Below are 22,628 nucleotides of genomic sequence, written 5' to 3'. Positions count from 1 at the left end.
TTTTGCCTGACCGCCCCACTCCACCTTTTCGACGCGGCTCCGTCTTCTTCGACTTGCCGTTTTACTTCCTAGAGACTGGAATAGAATGAGCCATTGCGAGCTGTGGCCTTGTGTGATACTACCTTCAATTCAAGTTGATACACCGGAGAATCTCGTCTTTGCATTTGATTATTTCTGCTCGATCTGACGAGCTCCGGATTTGCCTCCTCCAAGGTATGATCTCACCGCGGACCCCTCGGTGGAGTGTGGACCAAAGAATCAAATCATCTGCCTTAGGTCAGCTTTTGATAGAGAGTTTGATGGACTATAGTCTGCTTATTCATTTGGTTCTCTGAGCTGGGAGGACTGTGACCATCCATACTAGATCCAGACTAGACAGACGGGGCAGTATATCGATAGCATCTATGAGCATGTCAGTCCTTGCAGGCGGGAATCTCCGGCTGAGCGAAGCATATACACACGAGAATGAGCCAGGACAAACAAAGGAGAAATCTCCATCCTGTCCAGAATGCTTAGTTCCCTGGCCATGGATCAGGGGACCGTGTGGCGATCTCCGCCTTGAACCTTCCCCAGGTTAACCCAACCTTATAGATCGAATCGATCTTGTTTCTGCCATGCACCGCATTGGGGTCCATGGCGGTTGAAATAGATATGTGATAAGCATTAGCGTGAACTATAGACATCTCGCATAAGAAAATAAGTTCAGGGGGAAGACGGAAGGCTTCCCTAGTACTGAGTGATGTATCATATTTGGCCTGCCGGAGATCGGGAGATGCGATCCGTTATGTTCTTGCCTTTTACCCTGCTGGCCTGGAAAATGTCCCTGGCCAAGTTGGATGAATCATATAGATAGTTTATCCTAGCGGCGGGATTGACAGTAATCTAGACAGTGAACGACATGAACGGCTCTACCGATGGTCTGGACTACCCTAGACGTGCTACAACATCGATCATCTAGAAACAAAATGAAAGCTCTTTACAACTCTTTCATACCTTGGCTCAAAGTCCACGCGGGCAATTGGTAAAATACAAATCTGCGAACAACAATTCTTTAAAAACGCAAGAGATTTTTCCCTGTTGGCTGGGGGTGTTCGTCCCCACTTTGAGTCTAACCGCCGTGTTGGGTTGACGAGTCAGATATGCACTGTATACATTGATCGTAGATTGATCTGTATCCTGCGTTCGATAGACTTTCGCCATACGCTGCTTCGCCCCGGGCCGTTCATTCCCGTGCGAACTGTCCTCATTCCCATAAATATGTGTCTGCTTCTCCCCTGCATTCAGTCGTGCGGACACAAGGCGCCTCTCGAGTTTCCCAGGTTACAGACTGCCCTCGCTAGTATCTGTCAATCTGGGTCCCTCAGTTTCGGCTTTTGATTAGTGAGGCCTAACCATTCCACTCTCTTTTAGCTTTCCTGCCATGTTCAAGTTCCCTGATATGCTGTTATTCCCGTTGGCAGGAGCTGCTATGCTCTCTGCTGTGATAATGACTATCCTGAATGGTCTTGCATACACCACCTTGCCCACTCGTTCTCTGGCACCAGCTGCTGGGCTTGCCCCGGTGGCTTTGAGTGCCATCAGCTGTGTAGCATTGATCATGCTTACTTTCCTTGTACACAAAGATGTTGGCCGTGGCGGAAAACTCGCTGGTTGGAAGGCAGCTGTGTTTTACTTCACCGTTGTATATCTCCTTGTTGCGGCTGGTTCAACAGCAGGGACTATGGCGACAAGCCCCGATCGTACTTCATTATCCATCACTCGTTCTGTGTTCTGGGCAATGTCTATTTTTGCCCAAGGTTCTTATTGTGGGTATCTCTTGGTGAGATGCTCCCAAACATCCACTCAAGATCCCCAATGGCCACGTTCCTATCCGCAAGAACTCAAGACTTTGCCGGAGACACCAAGTTCAATCGCCCCTCCCGCTGCAGTCTGTGATCCCTATCCGGAGCACCGTTTCGACACGCGGCGAGGATCGCTACGCAAGTTCCCCCGACGATCCAGTCGATACTCGGGCGGTACACTTGATCTGGATTCATCCAAGCCGGAATACCCGACGGAGACCAACTCCATGATATCCTCGCTCTCTGTATCTCCCACAAATGATCACAAACCGGTGCCTTTCCTCGATCCCGAGCAGGATACAAGACCCCTGTTGCGTGGCACTGGCAGCATCCGCAGCATGCCCAGTCTCCGGCAAGACGGGGTGCGACCCTCTCTGGACAATCTGATGCAGCCAGCATCACCTGTCACTTCGATATTCCACACGGGAGTATCCAATGAATCTGTGGAGACGTTGGCTCCGCGAGAGCACAATATCCATCCACTCTTCCGATCCACCAGCCCGTCCCCGTCCCCGACTCCCACCCCTGGAACGGTAGTCAAAGCATCGCCATCGGCAGGACATACAATTACACACCAGACGCTGACGCGCATGCGGTCGGCTCGATCTCTACGTGAGCAAGGCCGGCAGACCCCGTCGCCGTTACCGGTTCCTCCGGAGTGGGAGGGAGCGATCGCAGGCACAAGGACCGGGGCCCGGGTCGCTGGCTGTTGTTCATGCAGGGCATGTGCAGCGCAGCGTCTCCCACCACGAAAAAAGATACGACTTGAATGAATCACCCTACGAGAAATAATTTTGACGGATGTTTTCAGCCTGGTGTTTTGGGATGGATGGAACAGGTGGCATGTAATTTTGGATCTGGAATCTAAATGGACATATTTATGAGGAGCTAAGGCATTGACATTATACTGTACTTTACGTTGACTGATACTATCGGCTTAAAATCCATCTCGACCGTTTCATTTTCTTTTCTTTTGTGCGTCTGCGTTCTTGGTTGAGTAGAGTATAGAGTACACAGTAGTCGAGGCCCACTGGTCCCGCATGGTAATCCGAGTAATGGCCGCGTTCGTCGCTCCGCAAAGTGGGTCGAGGAGCGTTTCTATTTTGCCGCGATAGAAGACAGCCCAGGGACCATATTGCAACTTGGAGGCCAACCAATTGACCGGAGCGACTATATGGAGCTTCAAGGCTTCAGGCTGAGGAAGCTTGTCCGAAAATACCAGGAGAACGACAAATAGACGCGCGGAAGAAAATCGCCAGCTCGGGGTAATTTCCCGTATGGCCTTGCGCAGGCTGGAGTATTGGATCAGCTAAGCACCGCCCGAAATTCCTCTTTTTTCCAAACTCTACAATCTTTAAGGGTCGACACTCTGGCAGACTATGTGTTGATTCCCCCCCCATATGCCTCGTAGTTAGCAAGTGAGGCCTTTTTTTTTGTTCTAGGGGCCCTTGCATCGCGCTACACACGTCGGCTCTCACGGGGAGGCAAATCCTGCGCAGCGAGTAGATCCTTACGAGTACTCTCCTTCTATCCATTAACCACCATCACGCCTGGTAAGTCATGGCATTTCGTTTCTCAATCGCGCTCTTTTCTTTTCATCTGAACTCTCGCGTTGCCCCGCCGAGTGAAGATGCTCTTCGCCTTGTTTTTTCTTACCCCCCCTTGTCCTGGATCCCACCTACATCTTGTCGCGTGTATTCACTTCTCTCACTTCACTGCCCTTCAACTCGTTTGTATCCTGTGGGTCCACAGTAAACAAGTTAAGAAGTCAGTGAATACACTGAATTCATTCACTGAGAAGCGAGTCCATTGGATCGAGTATTTATTACTTCTTCCCCCTCCAACCTTTTTCTTCCTTCTCACATCTCCTTTGCTCCATCGATTCCTTGCCTTCACGCAAGCTTCCTCTTGATATCACCTCTGTTCCATCTTTTCGACCCCTTTTTTCTCATCACCAAGTCTAACAAAGACCATGGCGAAGGTTGAGTCCAAAGCCAAGGCCAAGGCCGCGGAGTCCAGGAAGGACTCCAAACGCCGCAAGGTAGAGACTGAGGCACCTAACACGCGCCAGCCTCAGCGCGTATCCAAGCGTATCCAGGCGCGACGTGAGCAAGCCACCCTCACTCAGCCTGAAGAGCCTAAGGAAGAGCCGAAGGCCAAATCTCAGAAGCGCAAAGCGCCTGACGCGGGCCAGGTAGAGCCCCAGCGTCCCTCTAAGCGTCGCAAGGACGAGCCTGAAGTATCTCAGGCAGAGCCTCAGCGCGTATCTAAGCGTGTCCAAGCTCGACGCGTACAAACCACCAATACCCAACCTGAAGAGCCTAAGGAAGAGCCGAAGGCTAAGCTCAGAAGCGCAAAGCGCCTGACGCGGGCCAGGTAGAGCCCCAGCGTCCCCTCAAGCGCCGCAAGGACGAGCCGGAAGCAACCAGCACTGGCAAGAAGGAGCCTGAAGTATCTCAGGCAGAGCAGCGCGTATCCGAGCGTGTCCAAGCTCGACGCGAGCGAACCAACAACACCCAACCTGAAGAGCCTAAGGAAGATCCGAAGGCAAAAAAGCCCAAGCAGCCAGCCAAGACATCCACCAAAGCCAAGCCTGCAGGAGACTCTCAGAAACCCGCTGAGCCCGACACCACTCAGCCTGAAGAGTCCCAGAACAAGCCTGAGGAAGAGCCAAAGGCCAAAAAGTCCGAGCAGCGAGCCAAGGCATCGGCCAAAGCCAAGCCTGCAGGACACTCTCAGAAACCCGCTGAGCCCGACACCACTCAGCCTGAAGGATCCCAGAAGAAGCCTAAGGAAAATCGAAAGGCCAAAGAATCCAAGCAGCCTGCCAAGGCTCAGCCTGCAGAAGAATCTCAAAGGCCCGCCAAGCCTGATACTACTCAACCTGAAGGGTCCCAGAACAAACCCGAGGAAGAATCAAAAGCCAAAAAATCTAAGCAGCCAGCCAAGGGAACAGCTAAGGCTAGACCTGTAGGAGACTCTCAGAAGCCCGTCGAGCGTGATACTACTCAACTTCAAGAGTCTAAGGACGAATCCGAGAAACTGAAGGAAGAATCGAAGGACACGATAAAGCCTCATTATCAGAGACTGATTTTGAAACCGCCAAAGCCTCCTCAGGAGACTCCCCCTAAGAAGCGCAAGCGCAGCGCTGAACCCGAGATATCTGTCATGCCTCCTAAACGAGGCAAAAGAGGTGCTGGCCCTGCGTACCACTCCAGTCCAGCCACACGCTCCACATCTACACGCATTGCAATTGGTCAGTATCCCCTCCCCCTTCTAAATGATGCATTTCTATGTTCCATGGACCAAAGCTAATGTCACAGATACAGAACACACATCATCTCCAGCGAGGACTCCGCGCGGCCGCGGCCGCGGCCGTGGGAGGGGCCGTGGGCATATCGGGATCGAGCAAGTCTTCCTGGTCCTGTCCATGATGATGACGATGAAGAAGACGACGAAGACCAAGCCGAAGATGAGGAATCGACTCCTCCCCCCCCTGAGGCACCTCGCTCGCGCATTGTCAGGTTGAGAGTGCCATTTACGAAGCAAGCCGAAACTCAGGATGCTCCAGCAGGGGAGTCAATGCCATCAGCTACACCAGCAAGTCCTTCTCAGCCTCATACAATGGAGACGCCCCACCGGCTCCGTTCCAAGCGAGCCATGGCGGTTCCAGAATCTAATCGGACCACTCGCCAGTCTGCACGGTTCCAAAAGGATGCCGGAGATCAAGACGACTTAAGTCCTAGCAAGCCTGGCGCTGCTATCGAAACAGCATCGGGGACTCATGATAACTCCGCCCACTCTCACATGAAGATCTCACAAACCCCTGACCCAAACAACGCCTCTCACGCGAATGATCCTCATCAAACCGAGGACGAACACCCCTCAGAGTCGTCTCGCGCCTCACCACAGGCCCATACACAGGCAACAGCCGACACTGCTGGTCCAGTGCGTCAGCAACGCCTCAAACTGAAAGCTTCTCCAGAAGAGTCGCGCAAGCGCAAATCGACCAACGCCCACGACGAAGTCAAGTCCCCTGGCTCGACCGTCTCTAAGAGGCTCAAGATTGAAGCAGCCGAGGAAAAGGCTATTGAAAGCTTCGCCGAATCGACAGAAGAAGACGCATCCAACGCGGAAGAGGAAACCACACCTGCCCTCCCTACCCGAGGCCGCGGAAGTCGTGGTGGTCGAGGAAGTCGTGGTGTCGGTCGAGCTCGAGGCCGTGGACGGGGACGGGGCAGCCGGGGCGGTGCTACAGCCTCAACCCGTGGAGCTGCTGCAGGTGGAACGCGTGCTCGAGGTACCACTCGTGGCCGTGGCCGCGGCCGCGGTCGTGGTCGTGGAGGCCGTACAACCCGCAGCCGCTAAGAAGAGGGCCGCCGAAAAGGCCAAAAAGAAGAAGGGGCCGCCACCACCCCCCCCGGATGAGATTTGGGACGATAAACCTCCTCGTCGTCGTTCTCCTTCGCCTATCAGCCTCACCAAGCCTATCAAAGATCGCCAGGCAGTGCTGGCGTCGCTCTTCAAGCGAATTGGAGAAGCCCAGCAAGTCGCTCTCGATGTGCTGGGTGCTCACTCCATGCAGAAGCTTGCCAAACACAAGAACGCGCACAAAGAGTGTCCGGAGTATGATCAGGTCCGGAAAGAGTTGATGGAGCGCGAGAAAACCGAAGTGGCTCGCGCAAATTACAAATATGACTTGAGCATCGTGGCCGAGCAGAAGGAGCACGAGGCTGAATTGTGGTCGATCGAGCACAGGGCGCAGGTTCGTTTTTGATCATGCCGTTTACTGGTACCATAGAAGCTAACTTGACAAATAGTGCCAAATCGAGGACCTACGAGACGAGATGTTCTACGCTGCCCTTGGCGACTGGATGAAGCTCGCTCAAAGTAGCCAGGCCGTGGACGATGATCAGCATACAGAGATGATGGCTGACGTCGAAGATCATCAGGAAGATGATCAAAAGACAGAGGTTCGTTCTACCTTGAGGGAATTACTACAGAAGTACCAAAACTAACATTTCCGATCTAGCTCGGCGGGACGAACTCGCCAGAGTTCTCGGATGAAGAGGGTGGGTTGCCGGAAAACCCAAACATCACCAAGCGGCTCCCGACTCGCGAAAGCGAGCGAGGCTTCGTCGCAGAGGCCCTTCGCGATCCGGCGGGCACGATTTCCTGGGAGCGTGGCCAGAACCTGTGGCCGGACTTCACCATTAAGGTCCGGTTGAGTTCGATGATCCAGTTCCAGCGAAACCGTGACCAGCTGGATAGCCGGGATCCCGCCGATGATGAACAGGCCCGGCGAGGTGTGGGGATGATTCTGCGTGCAGCGGATCACCTCCGGGAGTCGGAGGAGCGCAGAGTCCAGGGCCCTAGTGCCCTGGATCTGTTCGTGGAGGTCGCTCTCGGCAATCCCGCCGATGCGCGCGCCTCCGCCGTTCATCCTGCCCCCCCCAGCCAACGCAGCAGGGCCGGCGTCTGCTCCCTGCGCAGGGGGGTTCGGACTGCCGGACCCGTTTGCAATGGCTGGGGGACCTCAGCTGCCGCCGTTGGGCAACCTTCGGCAACTGCACCCTCCAGGACCGGGGGGGACCTGGGTACTTCCCCCCACGCCCCTTTTAAGGGGCATGTTTTTTTGTTTTTGTTTCTGTTTTTTTTTTTTTGTATTTTGTATTTTTTTTTTTCTTTTTTTCAATTTGTTTTCTTTGTATTTTTAGTTCGTTTTAAGCGTGGCGCATATACTTTTTATTTTTATTTTTTTAAATTTTATTCCCTCCCCCACAATCTACGTTCAACTCCAGACCATCTCACATACTGTGGCCCCCGACATTCTCTGTGATGGGTGTGCCTGAACTGCCAGTGTCTCCGTTGTCAGGAGTGCAATGAGCTTGATTCAGGCTGTGGAGGGCCCCCCAATGCGGCTCTAAGCCCTGCAGGACCTACCACGGACAAGTAACCAAGACTCAGTATGGAGAATCCAAGATCTCAAGGACGACCACAAGGAGTATGTCAAGAAACCACGGAAGCATCCCAGAGTCATGTCCAGAATGCGTCTAGAGCCAAGGTCAAGCATTCGGAACCTCTTCAGCTTCTATCAAATCTCTAACATCTTATCCATTCCATATCCCCCCTCTCCATCCTGCCATTATCCTGCTCTCGCCTTGATCAATTCTGCAGGCTCGTTGTTTGCTGTTGTTGTCTGACCATTTTGGGATGGCAGGTGCTCCCTCTTCTGCCCGGTGCTCTTCTATCTCATAAAAGCAGAATTCGAGCCCGGACTATGTCACGTAGGTCCTGATCAAAGAGCCAGACCTACCACATGTATCAATAGGTCTCCCACACTTGACCGTATCATCATGAGGCTGTGGCGTAGAAATCATTGTTCATACTGTATACTTGCACGCCCCAGCGAGTCGCCGTCAACATGAGACAGTATGAGTCAGGAGGAGCAAAGGTACCAAATACATGCTACAAGCAGTGATTTGCACGTAAAAAATAAGTATCCAGTACATCAAGTGACTCGACGGCGGCTCCACCCAGCGGGGCCTGCAATCGCGGGCTCCGATTGGCCCGAGCTTTTGTCTTTTTCTCTGCTTCATCCCACTTTGCATTTAAGATCTCCTCATTCTCGCAGAGTCCAGGTCCAGCAATACAGGACTTGCAAAACCTCAGTCTCACTATCACCGCCACCCTGATCCATCTTCCTCTCCCAAACACTACCGAGAATTCCAGCATGGCTGTCCGCGCGCAGTTCGAGAACTCCAACGAGTGAGTCGCATCCTGCGGAAACGTCTGCAACCTTTCCGCAATAGCTGCGTGCCCTGGAATTATTCTCTACGGGCTTTCATGCGTTGTTATAGAGCCTGCAAGCAAACAAGAAAGAAAGGCGAAGGCCTATGCAGCCTGATGTATCAAGTTTGCAGGCCAATCCATTGCGGAAAGAAGTAGGACATAATTGTGCAGCAGACGCTAACATGAGATTGCAGAGTGGGTGTCTTCTCTCGCCTAACCAACTCATACGCCATCGTCGCTGTCGGAGCCTCCGAGAACTTCTACAGTGTTTTCGAGTCGGAGTTGCAGGATGTCATTCCTATCTGTCACGCTACTATTGCCGGTACCCGAATTGTTGGTCGGTTAACTGTTGGGTATGTCCTCTCTTGGATCTTCTCATTCCTTCCGTCCTCTTATCATCCCGGTCGAGCCCCGCGGTACATGGCCGGCTATCCAAAAGAAAAAAGAACATTCCGCACGCGGACAGGGGCAGAGGAGTTCCAGATCATTTGATGGATTTGCCCAAACCCACCCATATCCAATCATGCACAGTAACTCACTATGTCCAGAAACAAGGACGGTCTCCTCGTCCCAACCACTACCACAGACCAGGAATTGCAGCACCTCCGCAATACACTCCCGGACTCGGTCAAAATCCAACGCATAGAAGAGCGCCTCTCAGCCCTCGGCAACGTCATTTGCTGCAACGACCACGTCGCAATCGTGCACCCTGATCTCGAGCGCGAGACTGAAGAGATGTTTGTTGCCATCCCCTGCAAGTCCAACGTATCAGACTAACGGCTCTCTCAAATCCAGCATCGCGGATGTCCTCGGCGTAGAAGTCTTCCGCCAGACTGTCGCCGACAACGTGCTGACTGGCTCCTACATGGCCCTCAGCAACCAGGGTGGTATTGTGCACCCCAAGACCTCCATCAGAGACCAGGACGAGCTGTCCTCGCTCCTTCAGGTTCCTCTTGTTGCCGGCAGTGTGAACCGTGGTTCTTCCGTGGTTGGTGCCGGTATGGTGGTGAACGACTGGTTGGCTGTGACCGGACTGGACACCACTGCCACTGAACTGAGTGTCATCGAGTCCGTGTTCAGGCTGGGAGAGATGGCGCCTGGCGGTGCCGGAGCCGGTGTTAATAAGGAGAGCATTGTCGAGAGTTTCTACTAGGGGCTTTTTCTTTTCCCCTCTCCCTTTTCCCCCCCTTTCTGTTTTCTAGAACCTCTTTTTGATGCCCCGTCCGGATGGTTTTTCTTGTGGTGTTTGTCCATAGGCTTTCTCTTCTATTCCAAGGTTTCCTGTGGGAAATGTGACAATGATGATTATGACCAATAACTCTTCTCAAGATTCATATTGTAGATTGGTAAAGAGCTGATGGAGGGTCTCTCATTGGACAAACGACTTGTCACTATCAATTGATATCAATCCAACTCCTGGTTGCAACTATGATGGGGGTATTTGACAAGATACAGGAGGACCTAGCGGTTGGGGTAAAAGGACGAAGAAGAACAGCAGCGTAAAGGAGAACAAGTGGAAGGGAGGAAAAGACAATCAAGAAGCGAATCGCTGCAATACAAGTGGATGAATAACCTTATGCGCTGTCGCTATCATTCTCTGATCATGCCGTGAAGAAGTCAGATTACCAGACTAAACGCTCTCAATGCCAATGTGTGAAGTCTGCTGCTGCTGCTGCTGCTGCTGCAAGTCCTCCATCGTCGAATCAGCATCCAAGAGCTTTCCACCAGGTCCACTGGCCCCAGGCAGCTCCTTTGGAGGTGGAGGGGGTGTAGGTGGGGAAGGGTCAGTGTCGGCATCATCTTCCATCTTGGAGTCTTCGTCGCCAGTAGACCCTGGTGCCGGTGGAGGTGGAGGGGGTGGGGGCGGGGGGTGGACTTCTGTCGTTTCGAAGGAGACCGGTCTCCATCGTGCTCAGCATTAGGCGGATCCAAGAGATCAGTCTCACGCTTGCGTTTCAGGGAGGCTGGGTCGTCCGGAGAGATGGCTGTCGAGTCTGCAGTTGCCGGATCCGCGTCGGACATTTGCACATTTGCATTGTCGCCCGGTGTCGCGTTGGCACTGGGGCTGGCAGTACTGCTCTGCTGCCGCCGTTTCTTCTCGGCCAAATACTTCTCGCGTTCTTTGTGCTTCGCGGCGGCCTTGTCGAAGAACTCTTTGCAGTATCGCTTGACTCTTTCTTCGTGCTTTTTGTCGATCTGTGTGGGATCCTGGACACGGCCCTTGTTGTAATCTGAGTCAACCAGTTTGGTAGAGGTCTGGGATGTAAAAGGTTAGACATGCGAATCAATCGGGAGATTGGAAGATTTACTTCTTTAGCAAAACGCTTCAGATACTCTTTCGGAATTTTGTGTTTGTATGTGTCCGAAATCGACTTTATATGGGGATGAAGCTATGGCGCGTTAGTGCCCCCTGCTGAGAAAAAATTGCCGCACGGGTCAAGGGGGGCAGCATACCGTGTTTGCGTAGATTTTCTTCTGCTTTTCAAGAGGCTGTCTCTGCCACCAGTGTCCATCTTTCTTTTTCTTCTCCGGTTGCTCTGAAGGCATGGGTGTTCCGGGCGTCGTTTTGTGTTCTGAGGGTGTCTGTTCCTGAGAGTTCACGATCCCATCAATAATATTCTGCAGGGCCAGGTTCTTCTTGACCGTTGAGTTATGGACTGCTGGAGCGGTTGGTTTCGTCCATGTTGTTTCTCCTTTTTGTGTGTAGAAGTAGAGTCGCCCAGCGTCGTCCGCAGCTGAGTACCATCCGGCAGGGAGATCCTTATCATCCTGCTTGTTTGGCTGCCGATTGCGACGACTGGTACGAGGTCGATTTTGAGGATTTCGGGGTCCTCGGGGCTGATTTGGGCGGTGCTGAGCTTCGAAGGCCGGGGATGGAGATCGTGTCACAGAACGTTGACGTTGTTCGGAGCCTCTGTCGCGACGGTCAAATCGATTGACGGGCTGCTTCGTCGCTTCGTCACGCTGCATACGCGGAATACGATATCCGACCTCCAAGTTCGCCCAGCTGGCTAGCAGTTGAGCTGCTCTCTTGGCCACTCGCTCTTCTGCTGAGTTCGTGAGAGGCAGGATGTTCGACTCAATCTTTGAGTCAATGATCTTATTGCGGGTCATCTTGGGGAAATGATCCAGGATGTCCAGAATCTGGAGCACCACGTTCGGATCTTCTTTCCACGTAGTCAGCTGCGAGTTAAGGATCCGATAACCGTGCATCTTCACGACACGATGGCGGACTCGCTCATCCTCGCACTGCTGGAGACGTCCCAGCAACTTGACAGCAATCCACTTCTCCTGGCACTGCATAAGTGCAGCCATAACTTTGGTGACACCATCCTCGTGAAGCGACTTGGGCTGCACCTTGTCAACATACTCCTCGTCGGCTTCCTCCGTCTTGGACTTCTTCTTGGGGCGCCGTGCCACCACCGTATCCCAGGCTTCATCGTCATCAATGCCCAGAGCGTCGGCAAGACCGCTAGAAAGCTTAGTGCCACGCTCGGTCTGCGTGCGCCCACCGATGAACCCGGTACAATTTGGCTCGCCACAGTAGCAAGGTTGGGGATCTGCGCCGTAGCGATCGACATTGTAGTTGAAGACAAGCTCTTCCCCGGCCTGGACTGCCCGCTCCGCAAAGATGCCCATGCGCAGCTTCTCCCCGACCACCCACTTGTCCACATAGCAGTTGGGGTTGCAAGAATGATTGCAGAACCTTCCGAGATTGCCGCGTTTTGTCGCATCCACAAACTCGCCCTGATTCAAGGACATGAAATAGAAATGCTTGATCCCTTCCTCATCGTACTGGCGCATCCGACGTCGGAACGCTGGTTCAGCCACCACCTCCCCAACATATTCAAAGATCAACTGCCCAGGTTCCAAATTCGCTTCGGCTCGGAGCCCAAATCCTTTCTTTTCAGTTTTAATGACGGCCACGGGGGCATACTGCTTATTTTGGAAGCGCTGGTTTTGACAATTGGGGCCGCAACCGCGAGTTCTGCCGACGCATTCAATCTTAGTTGCCCGGTTGATACAATCCGAATATTCGCCGCAGGCCACGTTCTGCTCCGTCTCGGGATCTGGTCAAAGAGCGAGAGAAAGACGATTAGCCATGCAAAGAGAGCAAACAGGGCAGAAGGCAGGAGCATGCTGAAAGTGGATTTGAATAGCTACGTCTCCATTGACCAACACCCAGTGGATGTTTCGCTCGTCAAAAAAAAATGCAGTGAAAACCGACTCAAGCAGGGGAAGAAAGGCACCAGCACTTACCCCACTCCTCATCACAGTCGCAATCCATAGCATGCTCTGTGTATCCCATGTTCTTGTTCGCGTAGATGCATTCTGTGATCTGTTCAAAGGTGGCCAGGGCTTCCTTGGTGCTATCGGGCAGATGCGCGAAGAGCTGAGGAGGTCGCGGCACAACTTTCTGCGACGCGCTCCGCGCAATTTTAGGTGGCTGGCCGGGCTCCTGCTTGATGACGATGTTGCCACCGATCTTCTCCTCGGGCTCATTCTTGGGAGGCATGTCGGGGTCAGACTTGGTGGAGTGAGGTGACCGGGAGTTGCTGGTAGAGCGGCCGTTTTTCAGGGCGTGTCCGTTGACGGAGGGAGGGTCCATGGCTGCCTCCGGATCATGGGAGTCCGTGCCATGCGCAGACATGACCACGGACTACGCGATGGGAGAAAAGGAGGAGAGACAGGTGAGAGATGAGGAAGACGGGAAGGGAGGGGATTCAAGAACTTCATTAACTTGGAGATTTGATCCTAAAACTGCACCAGACGCTATTCCGCGCGCTCACCGCCCGCGCCGCAAGGAGCTCTCTTGACTTCCACGCTTTCTTCCGGTTTATGCCCTGATACTGACTTGAAGCTCTTCGAGGGAAACATGGTCTCTTTGATTCCTTGATCTCGCGAGCTGGGGACCTCGCGTTGGGATTGGATTCCGGCGGGAGCATCGTCCCGATATGATGTGGTCGTGTATTGTGTACATAGATTGAGCCCAAAGACGCCTGATCCTTTTCCCACCCTTGGAATTACATAGAAGTTTGAACGTCGAATCTTCACGGATGACTTGCTCGCAATAGACATCTGTGAATCTAGCGGTAAGCTTGCAACGTACCTCAACAGCTACCCTTTGGGTAGCCCTGGACTGGTCCACGGGTCCTGGGAGGGGGGGGGGGGAGTAAGTCAGCTTTCGTATCATAAATAATCCCGGGGGGGGATGTCGATCTACGACCCAAGCTAAAACGCCAGCTGGGATTCCTCCTCAAACTGAGGCAACGAGTGGGATGAGAAGAGCAGATTGAGGAGATCGGAGGGTCCCCTGCAGCTTGTTATCTGCGTGGCCACGTCCAGGATGCAAGGCTAGAATGAGTGGATGGGGATGGAAGAAGAAAACGGGGTGGTCAGCAATGCAGAGGAATTGTAGTCTGGGCGGGAAACGATTGGATGGGAATGATTGTTGCGGTTTTAGCAGACGATGCGGACGATGCAGGTTGCAGAAAGGCAAACGGTGTCTGTGCGTCTGCAGTAAAAAGGGGAAAGGTCTGACTTGGAAACGGACCAGGAAAATACGAGAGAGAAGGGACAGTCCCATGTGTATAGAACAGGGAGAGCTGGAGGAGGACGGATACAGAGGACGGAGTATGCGTACATGTCGCTGGCTCCACTTTGCCGTACCTTCATATGGCCGAGATAGCTGGTATCTCTCTGGCTAAAGAGGGTCCTGTATTTGGAATCCCCGTTGTTTGTGCCCGCTCTACGCCTTTGCCTAGGCTTCCGACAAGTATAGCATTCTCGGGGTCGTATTCGGGATAGGGGGATCCGCTCCCCCCCCCACGAGCATGAATGAATCATGGCAGTGCATGGAATCAAGGCGATTTGAGCGATCTGACTACACCGAATCAGGACGGCAGAAGATGAAACGATGAACTACTGTAGCGGCATGGCCCAAGGATGAGATCGGGTTAGAAAAAAAAGGAAAAAAGAAAAGAAAAGAAAGGAGGCTCGAATGGAAACCATTGGAGGGGGTTCACTCCGTACTTTGAGCAACAGTCGAGGATCCCGAGGTGCTTCTTAACTGCCATGGAACAACCTGGGAGACTAATTTCATCACTAAACCCCATTGGAGATAAGCTACTGCACCTTCTGTGTTAGGGCCAGGCGCCGGTGATTCAGCGCAGCGGGTCCCGGGTAGAATAAGAGGAACAGGAAAAAAGCAATGCGATCATCGAGCTCCAATTTGTATGCACGGCCACTAATTGGGATAGAGAAGGAATGATGGCTCTTCCTATGAGAAGTTCGATCTTCTGATCTTCGGTTGAATTAATGTAGGTTTCCTAGTGGCTGTACCCAGCCCTTGCTATCCTGGGCTATAGGCTATTACTATATCTTTAGATATGACGAGTCTGGATTTTCCGTAGCAGATGGATCGAGCCTAAACCGCCCCTAGACTTAGCTCCAAACACAATGCATTCAGGGTGATCCAAGCCGTGTTAGGACGACCCAGGGGCCCGGGGTTACCGCCCGGGCGCGCCTATCAGGCCCCGCCAGAGCGAAAAGACCACGGTTTCGCTCCCGGGAAAAGCACTTGCTTCCCGCAGGATGTACCTTGGTTCTGGGTCTGCCAGGACCACCCGTTTAGTTGTGCAGCTCCCTTTTCCTTTGTGCTTCCCTTTGATCCGGATTTCTGGGTTTTGGGGCCATCTATACATGTGCCCTTAGCTGCTTCTAGCTGCTTTGCTTCGGGCCTTTTCGTCTTTCCCCTTTTCTTTCCTCTCTGCATATGCACTAACTAGTTCTCTCCTTAAACTCCCCCGTGGCGTAGAGGCAAGCAGCTATTTTTAGGGCTTTCCTTTTCCTTTTCCTTTCATTATTTTTTTTTATTTTTTATTTTTTATTTTTATTTTTTGCTTTTGCCTTTCCCATTTGGATTGCTGCTCTCGATCTTCCCTCTGAGGATAGTTATGGGAGTTTTGGGTCCTAAGCATAAACGCGAATAAATATAGTGTACTCGTTAATTAACATCCACTCCACTTGCAACCCCTCGTTCGTACTTTCGATCCTGACCCAATCAATTCCAGTAGCGAGAAAGTGATGTAGGGAAACAGCAAAACAAAGTAAGCCTGGAGCAGAGAACTGACGCAAAAATGAGTCCCGAGAAAAAAAGGCCAATACAGTTTCGAACGTCCTTCACTGTTCTGGAAGACCTGAAACTGCCCCGAATGGGAAAAGACCCCACCAGATCCCGGTTCATCCTTTCCCTTTTTTTCTTCTTTCACTATTTTCGATTTCCCTTTTTGGTCCTTTATTTTACAAGAAACGCCCCCTTGGGCGGGGGGGGAGGGGTACTTTTTTGAGGGCTTTTTTTTCTTTTTCTTTCTGGATTTTCTTTTATGCCGTATGCGAGAAATAATAGACTGCGAATAAATTCCCAATCCCTAAATTCCTAAATTCTAATCCCTGAAAGGGAAATAGAAAACTTCCCCCCCCATAATTAATCATGGAAATCCTAGTTCCCGATGCTTTTAGCAGCCTCCAGACCTACTCCAGATTCCTTTCCCTTCCTCTCCTCTCTCTCTATCTCTGGTTTTTTTGCATTCCTAATTTTCGCTTTGGGGGTTTGGAATTCCCACTTTTTGCCCCTCTTCTTCTCCTCCACTCTTTTCGTTGCCCTCCCAAACGGTCATAGTCCCTGCAGCTTTCCCTCCTGGTCCAACGCGCACTTGCTCCTGTGCGATCCCGGTTGGAGCCAATTCGAGCCGGGACTCCATGGACCGCGTTTTGTTTTGCTTCTCTCCTTCCACTGGCTGTAAAGCTTCCATTTCTACCAGTCGCTCCTTTTCTATTTATTTGATTTGCTCTCCGAAGAGGATGGCCTAGGGCTTGCATTGCTTTCCTTTTTTGTTGTTCCCCCCATCGTGAAAGATTTCCCAGCTAGTTCGTTTCACTGTATCTGACCCGCCATTTGCCTGCTGTCCTGCCGTTCTCTATCTGCCATTTCCCATTTGTTCTTCTCGTCCGGGGGGGGATTTTTTGTTTTCTACTCTTTCCCTTAATATCGCCTAATATCAGCTGGTGGTCCGTAAATTTTCCATGGTCCGGATATGTCGAATCCACCGGATAGGCCCTGGACCGAGGAGGAGAAGGTATGTGCTCCATGTGAACTTGAACCGTCCTCCTCCCTCCCAGCCTCGCTAATCTGCTTCGCTAGTACTTTTTGTTGACCGAAATCCTGAAGAAGGCCTCGGTGCACCATAGTCACCTCGTTCGCCTGATCAATGAGTTCCGTATTACTCCCAATTGGGGGAGATTCCCCTGCCTCAAGGTACTTATCAAGTCCGGAGCCCGCGTCCTGAGGCCGGAACACCGCAGCACCGATATCAAAATTCCGAATAGGCCACTGACTACGACCATGACTAGGCCGCTCACTCAACTCGTGCAGAATTGCTTACGATGCCATGCTGGCGCAAGCTCCAAGTCAACCCGCCATGCCGTCCCCGTCGGTCCAGATGCCGCGTCCAGAAGCGAGGGCAACAGCGCCGGTAGATCCCAATTTGCGCAAACGACCCTTGTATCCATCAGACAAACCGCGCGCCATCCAACCAAGACCGCCGCCTAGTGTCGCCTCGTATAGTAGTGAAAGCGGTGCGTCCACTCAGCTTTCTCCAGGTCTCGAGGCTGCCACTGGTGAACCGCCGCGCAAACGAGGTCGCCCTAGTAAAGCTGAGACTGAGCGACGGAAAGCCGCCGCCGAAGCTCGTGGCGAAACTTATCCCCCGCCGCGCAGACTGGGCTCTAGAATGAAGGCCTCCACGTCACCAACTAGTCCTCCAGGTCCTCCGATCCCAGGTCCAGCTCCACCCCCGCAGCCCTATGGTTATCCCGGCAATCCCCCAATGCACGCTCCGAGCCCCATTTCTGGCCCAATCCCTTTTGACCCCGTGGGCCCTGCCCGTCAATTGGGTCCAGCTCCAAGTTTCCAACCAGGAACTGAGGAACGCCGAGATAGCGCAGCTCGTGGTATAAGTCATAACCCGCGAGAGTTGCCTCGGCCACAGGAATTGGGCCTCCCGGTCCATTCTCATGCCTTGCAACTTGGCCCTCCCAACACGTTCCCTCGAACAACCAATGAATCAATGGAAAGGACCGCGTTTGGGGCTATTCCTCCTGACCGATATTCGCCCGATAGTGGTCGTCGTGGTTCGGCCAACAGTCGAGGCGACCCTCCACCGCCGGGCCCTTATCCGGAGCGACGAGCGAGTATAACTCCAGGTGAAAAACCACGATGATGGATTCCATGTCTTCATCCATTGAACACCCAGCTTTCTGTCTTCGTTCTTCTATCTTTCTTCTTCTTCTTCTTCTTCTTCCTCCTCTTTTTCCTGTTCTTTCCAACTGCTTTCCCAAGGGTCTTCATGTTTTCCCCGCACGCCCACCCCCCAAACGGCCATCCTCTCTCTAATCTTCTCCAGCCACGATTCCATGAATCAAATGATGAACCATAGACAGCGTTCATGTTGTGTTTGTTGTTTTGTATTCGTCTGCCTGCGCCAGCGTTTTCTCTTCAGCGCCACTGCTTCTTCAGCGATCTCTCCAACCCACGACTCGAGATGATATTGACACTTTACGATCGATGCCAAACTTCTTGTCAATATATCTCGTTCGAGTCCCTTCAAGACACTCTTTTCAATCCCTGCGGTCTAATTTACCACGCCAACCCTTGCAAAATGATGTGTCCATGATCCATGCTCGATGAAGATATACGCCTTCTTCCTCGCTTGCAGCCTTTCTATACGACCAACGAAGATTTGTTATGCTCAGGCGCAGTTCTTTAATTCTAGCTTGTTCTAGGAGCCGCGCCAAAAGAAATTCCTTCCATCTGAAGACTATACTCGATTTGTTCTTTCTTTCTTACCAGCCGTGTCCAGCGTGACATACTTTTTATAATGCCCCCCAGCGACGGCGGTCTTTTTGAATATCCTTTCTCTTTTGAAGTCTTTCTGTGTGCTTATCTTCTGTTTTGAACAGTTGAGCCATCGACATGTATTATCTAATATTTCCTTTCTCTGGTACCCCCGTGTACCTCCGCTGAGCCCACAGTATCAGCATGCTCTGCGTGGTTTTGTGCTGCTTGTTCTTGTCTTTTTTTGATTAATTTTCCCACAAGGGCTCATGACTCCGTCCCAAGGGGATTCCATTCTCCACCTTGCTCTGTTCCTTGTTCTGCCTCTGCCCTTCTCTTCTCGCCAGTTCTTCACTTTCCTGGATTATGATATGTAAGATTATTGACCTATTGATAATGCTCACGAGCTCTGCTCCCTGTTCAATGTGCCCCCACCCCTCCCCCACTCTTCTATGACACCCACATGACCCCCCCCCCCCCGAAGCCCCCAATTCTAGACCGAAAGTAAGCCCAGTCGCGCCGCCCCCCGCTCCCCAAAAATGACCCTGGAGCTCCCCAGCGCTACCAGTAACGCCCGGCAGACCCCGCCACCACGCCAAGCAAGACAAAGCGCTCGAGCTAATGCATGCAAACCCCATCGCGTGCCACCCCGGCGCTTGCCATCTCATAGGCCACCTGCGACTGATCTATCATATTACCCTGCAATGCACTTGCCACAGGACTTAGCTGCTCATGATGACAGGGTGCTCCCTTGAAGAACCCTGGCTAGCGCGAAATGTCGGCTTCTCATTTGTCACTCTTTTCTGGCCTTGCTTAATTTTTTCTTTATATATATTTTTTTCAATCTCTGCATTGAATATCCCATATCCGGTCACTCGTGACTTGCAGCAGAATATTTCGATTCTTTTGTTAGTCGCTATGAGGCCGGTGCCTCCGATAGCGTGGAGCCATGTCATTCGGTATGTTTATTTCAAACTGAAGGCGGATGGTTATCTACTAGTACTAGCCCTGCATATAGGTGCATTTCTAACGTTCTCTGGAGGTGTATTACTTGATTTGATGAGATTAAAAACGTTAGGATGTCAGAGGTTGGGGGCTAGGCTGAGGCTAGAAGAGTAAACTATGCAAATGCTCCTTCCAAAAGCAGGACCAAAATACATGAAGCGAAGGGAAACCTATGGACAGAGAGATTGCAAAGGAAGAGAGGAAGAAATGGAAAGACAAAAAAACGGCGCAGCTCACGGCCCTTCCCTTCCCTGCCCCTACCATGACGTGGGAATATTATAAGTTCAGAAACCACCCACGCCTACTCATCTTTCTCCCGAGCCTTACCAAGAAGCCGGCGCATTTTAGTCGCTGTATCTTCTCCTAAATAGGGCTCAGCAGCAACCCCAGTTGCTTCAAGGGATGAGGTCTCCGGACCGGGTATAGACTGGAATGGAAAGGATGATAATGACGGGTTTGATGTTTGGCGTTCGGAGGGCTGACCGCTCGAGCCAGAGACTTCCTGCTCATTCTGCTCCCCTTGTAACTCTCCTTCCATTTCCTTCTGCTGCTCTATCTGGGCCCGCAATAAACTGACGGCCGCACCAAAGGCTGTTGCGCCTTTTGAAGACGGCGACATGATGTTCTTCGCCCCAGTCTGCAAGTCTATCGCTTTGTCCTTAACAAATTGAAGGACTTCGTCTTTGTTCTGGACTCGCCGAGTGAGATAAACCTTGGGGTTGACTTCCTTCTCAATAGAGTGACTGTTGATACGCTCGAGTTCGCTGCGATAAGCCGTTTCGTAAATGTCAAAGTCGGCAGCCCCAGGAGACTCGCTGACCATCTGCACATTGTCCATGGGCAATTCTGCGTTGTCTCCTTCCAATACACTTTCAGGCCCCGTAATTAGTGGAGCAGGATCGCTACCAATGCTCAAGTCACTAGGCTCCTGGGACGAGGTGCCAGTGTATGTAGAAGGTCCGATGAAAAGATAGGGGAACTCGCACTCTAATGGATCTCGAGCATGACCTTTTGTGCCTTCAATGCTGCGTTTTGTCGTCGCCGAGCTTGCCCGAGAAAGAGGAATTGGAGATGCTGACTGGGAGTGAGAAGTGTCGAAATCGGCTTTTCGAGCCGAACGCCCGCTGCGTATTGATCCAGAGTCTTTTCGCTCTGGTTCAAATACACCACTGGGCCGCTTGCTGCTCATTGGGCTTTGACTTGAGTCACTCAATCCCACGTCGTCGCCCAGTGCAGTGCTCCGCTCCATCATTTTCCGGATGGGGCCAAACCCAGGGCTTTTGGCGGTAAGGTCAAGCCCGACCTGGGGGAAGTTGTCTTCTGGATCGATCTCCATCGGTGGCTCAACGAAGTTGGGCTCGATGTCTCCTCCGAGTATACTTTGCATCGCATGGCCTGCTTTATGTGGATCAACTAGGCGCCGGAAGTTCTTGACAGCTTTCATCTATGCATGAGTTAGAAGGTTCAATGTCTCTATTTCTTGCTTAGCCAAGCGTACCACAGTCATGAGGCGGCCCATGTTTTTTGTAATGGCGGCATTCATCTCCTCTTCTGTCGGTGGCTCAACTTCATGAGCCGTGTTCTCTTCTTCAGACAGAAGAGGGTCAGCGCCATTCATCGTCACCCATGGATGTTCCTGCAAAAGGGTCAGTGAAGTACACCACGAGTGAATTCATGCGTAAACTGACTCTCAACGCGTGCATGTCAATTCGCTTCGCAGGGTCCTTCTCCAGAATACGATGAATCAAATCCTTGAACCGCTCATCTGGCTCATCTGGACAAACCACTGGATCCGCCCTGATACTGTCATACAATTCGAAGATGCTCTGTTTCACAAAGGGCAGTTTCCCGTAGCGAAGGCAATACAATGTCACACCCATGGACCAAATGTCCGCTGCTTTCCCGGAAACATCGCCGTGTTTGACAACGCAAAGCTCTGGAGGAAGGAAAGCAGGCGATCCGGCTGACTTAGCAGTGAACATAGTCGAATCTTTGGCGAACATCTCTGAAACTCCGAAATCTACCACTTTGAGCACGTCGTCGCTGGTCACAAGACAATTGTCCGGCTTGATATCGCGGTGTACGATTCCTTGTGCATGAAGGTATTCAATCCCTAATATCAGATCACGGAACCAGCAGCGGCACTGCTCGTCATCGTATGGATCGGCCTGTTCCTCCAGTCCGACTTTCATCACCACGCCCTTCTTGCACATCTCCATTACCATATACAGCGAATCTTCCGTCGGGTCGTCCAGCACTTCAATCAGGGACACCAAGTTGCCGTGGTCGAGTTTCTTCATAATGGCAATCTCCTCCTTAATCAGGTACAATGGGTTCTTGTCGGTCTCGGAGTCATCGCTGCCTGACGGATGGCGGTGCAATGGCGAGTTCAAACCAGTTCCAGGCCGTTTTGGGCCCCGTGGTCGGCGCAGAAGATGCGACTGAGCGCGCTTTCGCAATCGGGATTTCGAGAATTCCTTCACTGCCTTTTGCAAGTCGAGGAATAGCGAATTAGCACAAAAGCCCGATCCCACACATTGCTTATACACAGGAACAATCTTACATATTCGTTACCAAACTGGTCCGAGGCCAGATGGACTGCCCCAAAGGATCCCCGGCCAATTTCTTGTCGAATCACATATTGATTAATATGATGCTCGGCGGTACCGTCATCCTGGCTGGTTGTATATTGCGACCGGGCATTCAGCGTTTCCTAACCGCAACACGATCAGTCCCACCGAGTCTGTTACGTATCAAGAAACACTAAACACCAACCTTCACTGGACGTCGCGTACGAGGATTTCGTCGCCGATGTCGGTCGAGACTTTCGTACGATGCTGCAGAACTAGATTGTACGATCATTTGCACCATTAGTCTTTCATGTCGTGACTTTGAATGAGTGATATTAAGGTGTTTCATGCGGTATCATTAAATTTCTTCTCTATGTAAGACATACTCGGTTCGGACTGGACGCGGAGGGTCATCGGTCAAGCCATCAAAATCACCCTCCACAGGCTCCGCAGACACCTCGGAGACAGGAGTATCGGGGTAGTCGGACATTGAAGGGAGGAGTGGAGAGGAAATGACGAGAGGAA

General features: G+C 52.0%; 8 protein-coding genes across 8 annotated transcripts; 5 read left to right on the top strand and 3 right to left on the bottom strand.

Moving 5' to 3' along the window:
• Positions 1–1,420: 1,420 nt before the first annotated feature.
• On the top strand, positions 1,421–2,633 carry N7468_004984 (uncharacterized protein; the record flags this gene model as incomplete). The annotated part of the gene is made up of 2 exons (XM_058474281.1): positions 1,421–2,499; positions 2,579–2,633. The coding sequence occupies 2 exons, from the start codon at positions 1,421–1,423 to the stop codon at positions 2,631–2,633; spliced, it is 1,134 nt and encodes a 377-aa protein (XP_058330021.1).
• Positions 2,634–3,813: 1,180 nt separating this feature from the next.
• On the top strand, positions 3,814–7,463 carry N7468_004983 (uncharacterized protein; the record flags this gene model as incomplete). Its single annotated transcript, XM_058474280.1, is given in 7 exon segments — positions 3,814–4,114; positions 4,186–5,101; positions 5,171–6,044; positions 6,055–6,606; positions 6,662–6,814; positions 6,874–7,278; positions 7,299–7,463. 7 exon segments carry the CDS (start codon positions 3,814–3,816, stop codon positions 7,461–7,463), a joined length of 3,366 nt encoding a protein of 1,121 aa, XP_058330020.1.
• Positions 7,464–8,574: 1,111 nt separating this feature from the next.
• Positions 8,575–9,125, top strand: N7468_004982 (Eukaryotic translation initiation factor 6; the record flags this gene model as incomplete). The annotated part of the gene is made up of 2 exons (XM_058474279.1): positions 8,575–8,609; positions 8,828–9,125. 2 exons carry the CDS (start codon positions 8,575–8,577, stop codon positions 9,123–9,125), a joined length of 333 nt encoding a protein of 110 aa, XP_058330019.1.
• A 48-nt stretch (positions 9,126–9,173) lies between these two features.
• Positions 9,174–9,786, top strand: N7468_004981 (Eukaryotic translation initiation factor 6; the record flags this gene model as incomplete). The annotated part of the gene is made up of 2 exons (XM_058474278.1): positions 9,174–9,370; positions 9,429–9,786. 2 exons carry the CDS (start codon positions 9,174–9,176, stop codon positions 9,784–9,786), a joined length of 555 nt encoding a protein of 184 aa, XP_058330018.1.
• A 477-nt stretch (positions 9,787–10,263) lies between these two features.
• set2 (SET and WW domain protein) lies at positions 10,264–13,284 on the bottom strand (the record flags this gene model as incomplete). Its single annotated transcript, XM_058474277.1, has 5 exons — positions 10,264–10,466; positions 10,580–10,889; positions 10,943–11,023; positions 11,088–12,703; positions 12,894–13,284. 5 exons carry the CDS (start codon positions 13,282–13,284, stop codon positions 10,264–10,266), a joined length of 2,601 nt encoding a protein of 866 aa, XP_058330017.1.
• A 122-nt stretch (positions 13,285–13,406) lies between these two features.
• Positions 13,407–13,712, bottom strand: N7468_004979 (uncharacterized protein; the record flags this gene model as incomplete). Its single annotated transcript, XM_058474276.1, has 1 exon — positions 13,407–13,712. One exon carries the CDS (start codon positions 13,710–13,712, stop codon positions 13,407–13,409), a length of 306 nt encoding a protein of 101 aa, XP_058330016.1.
• Positions 13,713–16,729: 3,017 nt separating this feature from the next.
• N7468_004978 (putative AT DNA binding protein) lies at positions 16,730–17,914 on the top strand (the record flags this gene model as incomplete). The annotated part of the gene is made up of 3 exons (XM_058474275.1): positions 16,730–16,771; positions 16,837–16,912; positions 17,046–17,914. The coding sequence occupies 3 exons, from the start codon at positions 16,730–16,732 to the stop codon at positions 17,912–17,914; spliced, it is 987 nt and encodes a 328-aa protein (XP_058330015.1).
• Positions 17,915–19,834: 1,920 nt separating this feature from the next.
• N7468_004977 (serine/threonine-protein kinase) lies at positions 19,835–22,593 on the bottom strand (the record flags this gene model as incomplete). The annotated part of the gene is made up of 6 exons (XM_058474274.1): positions 19,835–20,977; positions 21,032–21,169; positions 21,222–22,019; positions 22,097–22,246; positions 22,309–22,378; positions 22,490–22,593. The coding sequence occupies 6 exons, from the start codon at positions 22,591–22,593 to the stop codon at positions 19,835–19,837; spliced, it is 2,403 nt and encodes an 800-aa protein (XP_058330014.1).
• Positions 22,594–22,628: the final 35 nt, after the last annotated feature.

Source organism: Penicillium chermesinum (assembly GCF_028974085.1).
Source record: "Penicillium chermesinum strain IBT 19713 chromosome Unknown utg000004l:1.0-3345178.0:1.0-3348027.0, whole genome shotgun sequence".
Classification (NCBI taxonomy): Eukaryota; Fungi; Ascomycota; class Eurotiomycetes; order Eurotiales; family Aspergillaceae; genus Penicillium; species Penicillium chermesinum.
The sequence above is the reverse complement of the archived record's forward strand: the minus strand, read 5'-3'. Positions and strand labels throughout refer to the sequence as shown.